This window comes from Rhamphochromis sp. 'chilingali', assembly GCF_963969265.1.
Source record: "Rhamphochromis sp. 'chilingali' genome assembly, chromosome: 18".
NCBI classification, from domain to species: Eukaryota; Metazoa; Chordata; class Actinopteri; order Cichliformes; family Cichlidae; genus Rhamphochromis; species Rhamphochromis sp. 'chilingali'.
The window spans coordinates 1,175,609-1,188,609 of record NC_137945.1 but is presented as its reverse complement, the minus strand read 5'-3'; the positions used below and the strand labels follow the sequence as shown (position 1 = coordinate 1,188,609).

Sequence of the window (13,001 nt, the reverse complement as noted above, 5' to 3'; positions counted from 1 at the left end):
GGATTCTCTGCCAAGCTCCTTAGATTACTCTGACCTGGATGACTGCAAACCTTCACAGACATATTTAAAGGTCCTGGACTCTTCTAACCCTCTAACACTTAGTGCATCATATGAATACATGAATTTTTGTGAGTCTTTTATATCATCAGTGGGATTCACCACAATACATCTTTAAAACTTTGTCAGAAGTTTCAATTAACTCTCCACCTGTCAGAAACAGATATTTTCTGTTATCTGTATTAATCCAGATTATAATTTCTTTTGTCACAGCAGGAATGAAAACCTGTTTATGTGATGGTGTCGGTGTGGCCACACAAATCAACACACACACAGACTGTTTGATAAAAAACCTGCTTTCTTATTTTAGTCCGAGTTTATTTATCGTACATGATTACAGTCACAGGTGAGGGGGGCTGGTCAGGGTTGGGGGTCAGAGGTCAGAGGGGTTTAGAAGTAGTTGACGACTCTGCGGATGGACTGGATGTTGGGGTTCTGGGCCTGCCACTCGTTATGGCTGCAGTAGTCTCCACGCTCAACAATGTACATGCGGCCACGGAAGTTTGGCTCCTCGTACATCACCCAGCTGGAGGTGGAGCAAGGAGGGAAGAGAGGCGGGGTTAAAGTGAGGAACATGCTTTTATTAACCTGTCACACTTTTGTTAAGGAGGATTCAGAATGATGTTTAAATATATTCCGCCTTAAAACATCTTTAGACTTTTTTCTATTATGTTAAGTCATGCTAACACATCCAACCTTAGGTTGTTAGCATGCTAACATTAGCACTAAATAGAAAAATTAAGCTGAGGATGAAAAACAGTTCTACTGGTCTCCAGGTGAGAAGTCTAATAATAAGATAAGCCTGGTGGGGTTCATCCTCAGGGGGACATGAGCGTGAAAAATCCTGAAAGCTAAAGTTTGAACTCAATCAATCAAATCAATCATCAGCCAAAACTTCCAAGAACAAGAACATTACTGTGTCACATTTCATCATCTGGGGATAATAAATAATGAGCCCCACAGTCTAAGCTGCCAGCAGCAATAAAGTCTACAGAGTTCATCCTCTGCAGAGCAGGAATATGTCAACAACCGACCTTTACTTTGAATGTGAATGATAAATATTTCCTGTTAGCATGTTAGGAATATTGTCCTAATACTAATCTCAGGTTAAAGGTCACCAAAGTCTATCCCCTGGGGAGTAGGAACATCAGCGTTAAGGTTTCTGGTAAAGGAGAAACTCACGCTCCGTCTCCGTAGACCTTCACAGAGTTGATGCAGTTCTTGGAGAAGCCGCGGCTCTGCAGGAAGGGGCAGTCGTCGCAGATGTCCACGCACTGACCGGAGAAGTTACAGCCCTCGAACAGCTCGATGCGGTAGTGCTCGCCGTGCTGCCGGACAGACGGACACGATTAGGTCAGAATCCAACAACAAAACCTACATCACAGACCGGACGGAGCAGCTGTAGCTTCAGGATGAAGGTGCTTCACCCCAAAGCAAGAAAAGATGGTTTCCCCTCAGTGGAAAAGACTCACAGAGTCAGTCTTTCACTAACACATGAAAAACAAACTCTGACATTTTTAAAAGTGTGAATTAAAAAGAAGATGAAATTGTGTTTCCTAACAGCAGTAAAATCTCAGATCTGTCAGATCACCTCATCCGTGCTCTTTAAACAATCACGACTCCGTCAGAGGTGCTCACCATGCGGATGGGTTTGCAGGATCCCATGTGGTCGTTGTGGGAGTTCCACCTCTGGAATTCTGGGTACTCGCCGTGCTCCAGGATGTACTGCTGGCCCTTGAAGTCAGGGTGGTCGTAGCAGATCCAGGCTCCGCTCTCCACACGGATCGAGTTCACCCTGAAGAGACAAAGACAGGCTCCAGATGTTACCCTGCAGAGGTGCTCAGTCACATGTTGAAACCATCAGCAGGTTTAACTGGTCAGAACTTTTTCATCCTCCGTCCCAGCACGATCATCTGCTGCTCAGACGCAGTCATGGAGTTCAGGTGATGATCAGCTGAAGGAAACAGGAAGCACTTACACCAAGAACTCCAGTTTATCCTGACCATGATGATGATGATGTCGGCCTCGTGCTCTCCTCTGATGAAGAGCGGCTGAATGTTTGATAAGGTCAGAAAAAAAAGTGCTGAATATGGTTTCTGTGTGGACGGACTTCAGTCTGAGTTTGTGCTGTTAGTGAAAACTGTTGGTCATCAAATTCACATCTTTGAGTTTGCAGAACGTCAGATCTTTGATATGTGTTTCTATTTGTCACTAAAAAGGAAACGTTTAGACTTCCTGTACGGCCAGAAATCACAAAGCTTCTGTTCTTCTGTGTTTTCATTGATGTCATTAGAAAAATCTTAAGAGTAACTGAAACACTGACCTCGTATCAGTATTCAGAGGCTCGTCAGAAATATCAGCTCTCGCCTGAATTTCAGAAGCTGAAAGCAGAAACAGTTTCGTCCACACGGTTTGAATATAAATGTGACCACCAGGGGGCAGCGATTCCACACATGTGTTTCCAGATGTGCGCTGCAGGTCTCTCAGTTTCTGACATTTGTTGTACTTGTCATGACTTCATGACCTGCTTACAGTTACACTGACAGGCTGCGCCCCCTCGTGGCTCAGAGCGGTATTACATAAAACCAGCTGTTACGTTTCCTCTGATCAGCTGATCAGTCAGACTCTGGTTTCTGAGCTCAGAGAAACTGAAGGTGCGACTGAAGATCTGCTCTGACTCAGTTCAGGTTCAAACGTCTTCAGTAAAGAAAAAAAGAGAAAGCAAACACCTGAAAACAGGAAGTTACCTGTTCATGAAGCCGCGGTCCTGGAAGTTATCACAGTCACCTCTGACCTCCAGCTTCCTGCCGGTGAAGCACTTCCCCTCATAAAAAGTAATCTGCAGGACAAACGGTCACGTGCTTTCATTCAATAAAACTTTATTTAAAAATGATTGACAGGACGAAGTTCCTGCTGTAATCTGAAGCCTCCAGTCTCACAGGTCTGAATTTATCATGACTCTGTCATGTGAATCATCTCCATCCTTCACCAGGTTGTTAGTCTTTGATGTCTCTAACATGGAATAACACGAATAAATAACAATGAATGACATTTCTGAATCTAGGCTGGAAAGTAACTGAGTATTTTTACTGCTCTGTAACCTGATCCTGGGCTTAGAGGACGATCGAGCGTGCAGCGACGTCTGTTTGGTCTTAAACATGACCCCAGCTGCTTTATTAAAGTGACATCATCAACAGCAAACAGTGAAGTTTTAACAAAAACAGAAACTGTCGTTTTAATGTTTCACATGAATGTGAAGTGAAACTCAGATGATGATTTATTTTTTCTGTTCTTGTCTTTAAAAACTAAATGTCCTGCTGCTGTGAAGAGCTTCACACCAAACTCCATTCAAAAATTGACTATTTTAAGCAGCCTGATCTTCAGCTTCAGAGCTCAGACTGAAACAGAGCTCAAAGCGATCCTCGTCGGTCTCACTCACCTTTCCAGAGTACTGTGACATTTTGTCCCGCTGGATGTCGTCCAACCTGGCCCGCAACCACACACACAGTGTAACAGAGAAAAAGTTGGACACCCCAATTTATACGGAAGGGGGGCGACCGAGGGGCGCGGCGGGCCGAGGGCCGAGGCCCCCGGACAAAAGCGTCGGCTTCAAAGGTTTCTGCTGCCTCGACGCTTTCAGTTCATCCAGACCTGTCTGCTGATTCTGCTGTGTGTGTGTGTGAGTGTGTGTGTGAGTGTGTGTGTGTGTGTGAGTGTGTGTGTGAGTGTGTGTGTGTGTGTGTGTGTGTGTGTGTGTGAGTGTGTGTGTGAGTGTGTGTGTGTGTGTGTGTGTGTGTGTGTGAGTGTGTGTGTGAGTGTGTGTGTGTGTGTGAGTGTGTGTGTGTGTGTGAGTGTGTGTGTGCGTGTGTGTGCGTGCGTGTGTGTGTGAGTGTGTGAGTGTGTGTGTGTGTGTGAGTGTGTGTGTGTGTGTGAGTGTGTGTGTGAGTGTGTGTGTGTGTGTGAGTGTGTGTGTGAGTGAGAGTGTGTGTGTGTGTGTGTGTGTGTGTGTGTGTGTGTGTGTGTGTGTGTGTGAGTGTGTGTGTGTGAGTGTGTGTGTGTGTGTGAGTGTGTGTGTGAGTGTGTGTGTGAGTGTGTGTGTGTGTGTGAGTGTGTGTGTGAGTGAGAGTGTGTGAGTGTGTGTGTGTGTGTGTGTGTGTGTGTGTGTGTGTGTGTGTGAGTGTGTGTGTGTGAGTGTGTGTGTGAATAGAAAGTGCTTGGCCGCAGCTTTGCAGCTCAATGATCTTGCACACGTCACGTTTCTACACAAACAGGCTGTGGTCAGGAGGAAGTACTGCCATCCTTTACTGCAGTAAAAGTATTCCTAAAAGTACAGTACTAATACTGCGTCACTGACACTGCCTGCACTGATGCAGCTGTTAGGTTTCGTTCAGTCTTTCTTTGACTATTTAAACTTTTCCAGGAGCTGAGCTTCAGTCCTGCTTTGATGTGACGTCTTCATCTCTCTGAGCACCAACAGCAGCAGCAGTGAACCTCAGGCTGAGGTAAAGCTACTCTCGGCAGGTGAACAGGTGACTTTTACCACCACAGTTTGGGTTTCTACTTCCTGTGTGTGGTTCTTTTTCTGGTTTTTATCCTCCTCGTGTCTCCTGTGTTTCCGCTTCCTGTTTTATTTTGGTAACTGCTGTTGTGCTTCCTGTTTTTATTGCTGGTAGGTTTCCCGCCGCGTCCTCACCTGTGTGGTTACAGTTGATGTATGTGTCCTGTCAGCACACAGGTGGACAGTCAGAGGACGTACCTGTCAGGTGCTCTCAGCTGATGGAAACACTGCACCAAGCTGAGACGAGACAGGAAGCACCGAATCAAAGCTTTGTTCTGTTCTCTGAGCTGAAACCTTCAACCTGAAGCAACATTAAATATTATTTATAATGTTTAAAACATGAAACATTATAAACGTTTCTCTGAGGTGTGTTTGCAGGTTTTCTGAGGATCAGGCTGAACACAGGCAGAATGAAAGCACATTAACCACCTGCAGCTCTGACTGTGGTCACATGATTGCAGTCAGCTGTTTGTCAGGACAGCCTCCTGGGCTCAGGCTGCCAAAGCTCCGTGTCAGAGCTCAGATGGTCTCAGGCTGGTTTCCTGAACACGCCGATGAGTTCACTGCACTCAGACTCCACAGTCACAGACTTTTGATCGTGCTCTGCTCGACGGGGTTTACAGGCTTCTACACAGGCAGCATCTGCAGTTCCCCTGATGTCCAGCAGAGGCAGCAGTGAGTCAGCCGCAGAGACGTGTTTAAATAAGCATGTTCACAGATTTGGATGCTGCTGTTTCCCAGATGGCGAGTGGAGCCACGATTGAATTTTACAGATATTTCTGGAGTGACATTAAAGATTTGTTATTAGAGGTATTCAATGAATGTGTTAATGATCAGCAGTGTTGGGAAGGTTACTTTTAAAATGTATTCCATTACAGAATACAGAATACATGCCCCAAAATGTATTCTGTAACCTATTCCGTTACGTTACTCAATGACAGTAACGTATTCTGAATACTTTGGATTACTTAATATATTGTGGCGAGTTCAGACAAGGAGGAGACGGAGGTATCGTTTGGTCTTGCTTCCCGTGAGCTAGCCAGGGAGCACAGCCGTTTATTACATTTGCAGAAGAACGCACTGCCACTAGCTAACTGCTCAGCGCGGCAACCACAGCACACATAGGGCGCCCTCTGACCCCGGAAGGACACACCGTCGCAGCGAGAGGGCGTCACCCGTCACCATGGCAACATACACAAAACATAACTGTACAAGCAGAACCCCGAACAGCCCTGACCCGCTACAATATTATCATGCTTTTTACAACAACGTGAATGTACTGTTGCTGTGTGATTTATTACTATTACTGAAGGTCCGCGACTCCGAACCGTAGTAAAGGGACCTCTGACTAATACGGCGGGGTCCCTGTCGGCTCGTAGCCGAAAAATAGCTTTACTTTGTTGTGTGGGTCAACTTTTCTTGCGAGAGACAGAGAGAGGCGTTGAAAGACTGCTCCAACGGAACTTATTGTTTTCGGAGGAAAACAGGAACACGGTGTACAGTCGAGTCTTAATAGCTTACTTACAGCTGGGCTCGTCAGGCTCTCTTCTTGGCTGCAGTGGTTATTATTATATTTACATGCTTCCAGCTCCCGTTTTTCCTCGATGACTGCTCGTACCTTTCCACTCCCCTTTTTCTCCCTCCTCGCGCTCACAGACACATAACGTGTATGGCAGTCCATTCTCCCTGCAACACGACTACACTGCCCATGATGCTACATTCTTTAGAGCTATGCTTGTAGCATTCTGCCTGTTAGCTTAGCACAACAACAACAACGAAAAGGCGCTCTCTCACCCAGGAAACACACAGTTGCAGAGAGAGAGAGAGAGCGTCGCCCTGTAACCATGGCAACCGTAACGCTGCCGCCTGGAACAACAGAACGTAGCTGTCAAACAAAACCAAACAGTCCTGACCCGCGACAATATGAAACGGGAAAGTACCGCAGTGTAATCCATTTATTTCAACAAAGTAACTGTATTCTGAATACCACCTTTTTAAACGGTAACTGTAACGGAATACAGTTACTCATATTTTGTATTCTAAATACGTAACGGCGGTACATGTATTCCGTTACTCCCCAACACTGATGATCAGATGCGCTCTCCAACTGTGAAACGAGGAATAATTTCTTTACTTCCTAAACCAAACAAGGACTCTGTCCTTTTAGATAACTGGAGACGTATCACACTTCTTTGCTGTGATTATGAATTGTTAGCTCATCTCTATGCCAACAGATTAAAAATAGGAATAACTCAAATAATAGATGAGACACAGTCAGCCTTTATAAAAGGACGTCACATCCATCATCATACCCGTTTAGTATTAGATATGTTGGATTACAATCATTTAATTCCTCATGATAGCCTTATTTTATTTCTTGATTTCTTTAAAGCTTTTGATTCTTTGGAGCATAATTTTTTATTTAAAGCTCTGGAGGCTGTGGGTTTTGGTCCCAGATCTGTTAGTGTAGTGAAAATGTTGTACAGAGATATAACAAGTAGAACTGCTCTCAATCAAGGGTTTTCTAATAGTTTTAAAATTAATCGTGGCATTCGGCAGGGATGCCCTATTAGCCCGTTATTGTTTATTGTTGCAGCAGAAATGCCATTTATATCAAACTCTCTCCAGATGTGGAAGGAATAAACATTCTTGATAAAGAATTTAAAATTAGTCAATGTGCTGACGACACTGCCTTATTTCTAAGGAATGTAAATATGGTCTCTACTGCAATTAATAAAATCCTTTCAGTTTCAAAGCATCCGTCTTAACACTAAACCTTAGAAAATGTGAAATCTTAGCTGTACACAGCTGTAATCAAAGTACTGTTAACAATATTCCAGTAAAAGAGGAAGTAAAATACCTTGGTTCAATAATCAGTAAGAATATTAATGATGGAGAGAATAATAACATAACTTCTAGATTAAATGTAGTTTAAAAAAAAATTTAATCACTGGCTAACACGTGATTTATCCATATTAGGTCGTATCTTACTGTCTAAAGCAGAAGGACTTTCAAGACTCACATATCCCTGTTATTCAATTTTTACATCTCCCAAAATGATCAAACTGTCCAATTCTATTTTATTCAGCTTTATCTGGAAGAATAAAACACATCATATACGCAAATCACAATTAAAGACTATGAAAACGGGGGCTTGAAAGCTTTAGACTTTGAATCCATTATTGCTGCGTTCAGGCTCAGATGGATGAACGACTGCATTTCCCTCAGTCTATGTGGTGCCATAATCCAGACAAACTCTTTAATAAGCTCGAGGGTAGATTTTCTGCTCAGATGTGATTTTGAAATATCTGAGATTCCTCTTAAATTGTCTAGTTTCTATAAGCAAGCTTTGAATGTTGGGAAACTAATTTTCACCCACAATCCTGTGCTGTGGAATAGCAGGGTCATAGTCATCAATAAGAGTCCTTATTTAAATCAGACTGGTATGATAGCGGTGTGTGTTTGTTTTTGATCTGCTTGATAAAAACAGAAACTTGCTATCTTACGAAGAATTTATTGATAAGTATAAAATAGACGTTTCATTTAATAATTATAAGGTTTGTAAAGCGATACCATCGTAAACACTTTAAAGTGTTCACTAACAAGAACAAGCTCACCTTCACTGACAATGACACCTCAATAAAGGACAATTTAGTAATAAGTTAATCTCTAATACCTGTAAGCAAACTGTATTCTGTAACTATAATGTCAATGTCAGACATCACCTTGATAACACGTTGAAAGAAAAGTCATTTTCTTACCTAAAATAGCCACCTGTGCCTAAAATGAAAGAAACACTTCAGAATCATATCTGACGTTTATCCTGTATAAAAGGTTTAAGTTCGAGTCCGACTCTTTTCTGTTCTTCTCATCCAGAAACACTAGAGCATCTATTTTTCAAATGTCAGCACGTTGATGCAGTTTGGTTTGAAATACTCTGCTGGCTTTCACTCAGAATTTCCAATATACCTGCCTTCACATGTAAGGATGTTCTTTACTTTATGGACAACCTGGACTCTGAAATCTCAGATGTTGTCAGTTTTGTAATAGTGCTGTGTAAGTGTTTTATTCATTCATGTAAGTGGAAGATGTCTCTCCTCTGTTTACCGTCTTCTTCAATTACTTTTTTATGGGGGCGATCGTGGCTCAAGAGTTGGGAGTTCGCCTTGTAATCGGAAGGATGCCGGTTCGAGCCCCGGCTCCAACAGTCTCGGTCGTTGTGTCCTTGGGCAAGACGCTTCACCCGTTACCTACTGGTGGTGGTCAGAGGGCCCGGTGGCGCCAGTGTCCGGCAGCCTCGCCTCTGTCAGTGCGCCCCAGGGTGGCTGCGGCTACAATGTAGCTGCCATCACCAATGTGTGGATGACTGGATATGTAAAGCGCTTTGGGGTCCTTAGGGACTAGTAAAGTGCTGTATAAATACAGGCCATTTACCATTTTGTCAATATTTTAAGTCACTTAAGCTTATTTCAAATGTGAATAAAAAAACTGCTGTACTATGCAGTAAAACCACAAAGTACTTGTTATTCTAATGTTCCTGCCTCTGTCAAAAGGTCTATGTTCCTTAATATTAAACCCCAGATACTTTATTTTCTCCCTTTGAAGTGCTGTATAAATACTAGAGATGGCACGATACCACTTTTTTATGTCCGATACCGATACCGATATCATAAATTTGGATATCTGCCGATACCGATATGAATCCGATATAGTGTTTTTTAATCAACAAAACTGTTTTTTAAATATCTTTCTGCATTTTGTATAAGTTCATACTCAAGTTTAAAACAACAACTACACTAAAGCTATTCTGTTATACCTGTATACAAAAAAAATATTTCATAGTTCAGCAATACTGATCAATCTAATAAACTTAAACCTACACCATCCTCCCTATTCTGGTATTTTAAAGAGTACTTAGCGTAAATATTAAGCAACCTAACTAATAGGGTTCCAACTCCCAGCAACAACAAAAATAAATAAATAAAAAATAGGGAACCACCCCTCACGCTCCACCTCATGATGCTTAATCAACGTAATCAACCTTAATTTGATGCAGTGTGAAAAAAAAAATGCACAGAAATCAATTATTTTTCAAGAAATATTAAATAGATTCAACATCTTTCTTCAACAGAACTGCAGACTGCACAGATGGTACCTTCCCAAAGTAAAAAGTACTATAGCTTACTAGGGTATATATATTAGACTTAACAGTCACTATATACAGTAATGGACTTCTATTCATTTTACATCAAATTAAAACTTTGGGTGTCAGATAATTATTTATTAAAAGCTCGACATTTTAAATGAGAATAAGAAAGAAAAGTATGTCTTTGTGCCCCCTTTTCCCAGTTAATGCCCTATCGGCCCCCCTGGCTAAACTTTGCTAGCTCCGCCCCTGCACAGTTACCAGCCGTCAGCTACGTAGAAAAAGATCCTGGTGTAGAAAGTAATATTAAATACATTCTAACAACAGCTGATCAAGCTTAAACGTGCTGCTGTTGTTCAGCCGCTGGTTTCCTCTTTCTGGTGCAAAGTGGGCCAAAAACAAACAAGAGAGACGGACTCGAGACAGAAAAGCCGATCAGCTGATCGTTAAGCAGTTTCATGATTGAAGTAGCAGCCGGAGAGCGAGAGGCAGTCGCTCGTTAAGCTTAACGTGGGAATGCTTTACAAACATTCAGAGATGGACTTACACACTTGCTGTACTTCTCTCGGGATAACTTTGTCGGAGATGAAATGCCGGGTTGCTAGCGAAGCTCCACATGCTATCCAGACCACCGACAGGTCCGCATGCCACAGCCGCTCTATCACGTGATGCATACTGCTCCGACGTGCTAACGTTCTGAGGCGAGTTACGGCGTGTTGCAAGTTTTGTGAGGTGCTTTCGTGATATTTAATGGATCGGATTACATTTTTTATTTTTCTCCGATATCCGATCCAGTAATTTAGGTCAGTATCGGACCGATACCGATACGTAATATCGGATCGGTCCATCTCTAATAAATACAGGCCATTTACCATTTTGTCAATATTTTAAGTCACTTAAGCTTATTTCAAATGTGAATAAAAAAACTGCTGTACTATGCAGTAAAACCACAAAGTACTTGTTATTCTAATGTTCCTGCCTCTGTCAAAAGGTCTATGTTCCTTAATATTAAACCCCAGATACTTTATTTTCTCCCTTTGAAGTCAAAGACTTGCTTCACCATCTTTATAATGTAAATTGTTACAATTCTGGTCTGTTTGACTTGGATTTGATCATTTCTTCCAATAAAGGTTAAAAAATCATGCTCACAGACTGTTTGATGTCCAGAGATAATATCTGCATTCATAACACCTGTTTCTAACTCACCTGTTTAAATCGTATTAAGGCTTGAAGTTTGCATTATTAGGGGCGTGGCCTCTTTGACTGAGAGGTGGATGGTGACACAGGTGGTTGTAGCTGCTAGCTGTCTGCTAGCTTCACCTGAACTGCACCTCTGGACCGTGTTTGGGCTGTTGGAGCGTTTAATGACATCATGTGAACAATAACATGGCTGCTGTGAGGTTACTGTGGTAACAGAGCATCCAACAATGTGGAGCTCCAGGTTTTGTGCACAGTGAAATTTAGGGCTGAACGATATATCGCATTTGCGATAATATCGCGACATGATCAAGTGCAATTTTCTAACCGCAAAGGCTGCGATTATACTCTGGACATGTCCAAATTCATGGGCTGCATCCTCCTGAGGCCGCATTTGTAGACCGATTACGTCACAGCGACGCGCCGAAGGCTGTCCAAATTCATAGACTCCTCCGAATGTAGCCGACAAATGCGTCCTCCTTTTCCCCGAATTTGAAGGATGGGTCGGGTGTGTCCTTCGTGGCCTACCATATCCCAGAATTCATAGCGCGGCCCAGCCAAACTCCAGTTTCCAGCAATGGCGGCCGCTACTAAGTTTTAAAATTACTCTTACTAATCTTTCTGGGTCACAAAATAAACTTAACATATTTTCAGGCGAGAAAGTAGTTGTGTAAACATCAAATATCTGCTCGGTTTATCAAGATATCCCATATTTGCAAAAGTGCTTCGACGTTTTCAGAGGCGTCTGCTACCCACCAGCTCGACAGCTAGCCGGGAGCTCGAGGGTTACTGATGCGGCCGAGAACGGCACAACTCCCGGCACATCATTTTCAGATCACCGCGGAGTTTCGCTGCTCGGGTTAAACGTAATATATAAGTCACTTAGACAACCTAAAAATGTTATTGTTGGGCTTTTTTCAGTGTTTTGTTTGTTCGTGAGTAAATCGGTTTGGCTGAGATTAAAGTTATTAGATTAGACAAAATAAAACTTTATTGATCCCCCGGGTGGGTTCCTCCTTGGTTTTCACACAGCTGACTAAACGTCAAACAGAAAACTTATTAAACAGAAGTATGAGACAGTCGAGAATTTACACCAGTGTCTGGTTATATTTTAGATAGCAAGAAGCAGACGGCCGAGTTTATTAAACTCCACCGAGACAGCGGTGACGCTAATCAGAACTAGACCGTCCAATTTCAGCCTTTAAACTTTAAAGGCGTGTTTGTGTGTGTGTTTATACAATTGCTATTATGTTTGCACTTTATGTGTAATGTTACTGACTGCAGAGATCAGTAAGATGTGTGTATTTTTTATTTATTAGTTTTATTTATTTAATATTATTTTTTAATTGAATGACTGTCTAGTAGTTCACAGATGTCGAAAAACTGAGTGTGGTAAAGCCACTGATTTTGTTTATGTATATTTCTGCAATCTGCACATTGTACTGACTTTCATTTTAATGTTTACACCAGGGTTCCTTGTCAGCACTTTATGCTCAGATGTTTGTAAGCTAAAAATAAACTATTGTGTATGTTCAAATATACTGTTGTGATTGAAGAAGTTAAATAAAAATGTCAGTCATCAATTCATGCATCACCTCATGTCATCATAACAGAGGTCTGTCTTCCAGGAAAGAACAGTTTAAAATTAATGTAATATAGTATTGGCCATACTATATGATGTATTGCTTGTCTTTGTTTAATAATACAGAAGACAAAGACCTTAAAAAATAATCGCATATCGCATCGCAATCGCAATATTGGGGCAAAAAATCGCAATTAGATTATTTTCCATAATCGTTCAGCCCTAGTGAAATTTGAGGACTTTGATTGGGTGTTACTCAATAAGAAGGTACCTGTGTCTGTGTGATGCTGACATCAGCTGATAACCTCTTAAATATGGTCACTTCTGGACACAGAAAGCAACATGGCGGCAGCAAGAGGCTCCACAACTGCGCTACAGCCATCTTTTATATACAGTCTGTCCATTTTATTAGTTTCTGTTACTAATCAAATCAAATCACGTGAGCTCAGTCTGTGTTGAAG

At 42.1% G+C, this 13,001-nt stretch overlaps 1 protein-coding gene across 2 annotated transcripts; it reads right to left on the bottom strand.

The window, feature by feature from the left end:
- Nucleotides 1–70: 70 nt before the first annotated feature.
- Nucleotides 71–6,337, bottom strand: LOC308386189 (gamma-crystallin N-B). Of its 2 annotated transcripts, none has more exons than XM_080865547.1 (5): nucleotides 6,141–6,337; nucleotides 2,805–2,896; nucleotides 1,696–1,852; nucleotides 1,240–1,385; nucleotides 71–583 (listed from the first exon to the last, which is right to left on the bottom strand). In XM_080865547.1, the coding sequence occupies exons 1-5, from the start codon at nucleotides 6,294–6,296 to the stop codon at nucleotides 448–450; spliced, it is 687 nt and encodes a 228-aa protein (XP_080721673.1). In that variant the 5' UTR covers nucleotides 6,297–6,337; the 3' UTR covers nucleotides 71–447. The 2 variants fall into 2 exon arrangements, with proteins under 2 accessions (XP_080721673.1, XP_080721674.1); XM_080865548.1 differs by lacking the exon at nucleotides 6,141–6,337 and adding an exon at nucleotides 3,497–3,650 and having other exon boundaries at nucleotides 334–583.
- Nucleotides 6,338–13,001: the final 6,664 nt, after the last annotated feature.

Excerpts from the sequence above, each read along its gene's own strand:
- LOC308386189 (XM_080865547.1), bottom strand. The coding sequence starts at position 6,296 with ATGGACTGCCATACACGTTATGTGTCTGTGAGCGCGAGGAGGGAGAAA. Across the intron at positions 1,853-2,804 it reads GACCGCGGCTTCATGAACAG|GGTGAACTCGATCCGTGTGG; the intron begins GTAACTTCCTGT and ends TTGTCTCTTCAG. Across the intron at positions 584-1,239 it reads AAGGTCTACGGAGACGGAGC|CTGGGTGATGTACGAGGAGC; the intron begins GTGAGTTTCTCC and ends CTCCACCTCCAG.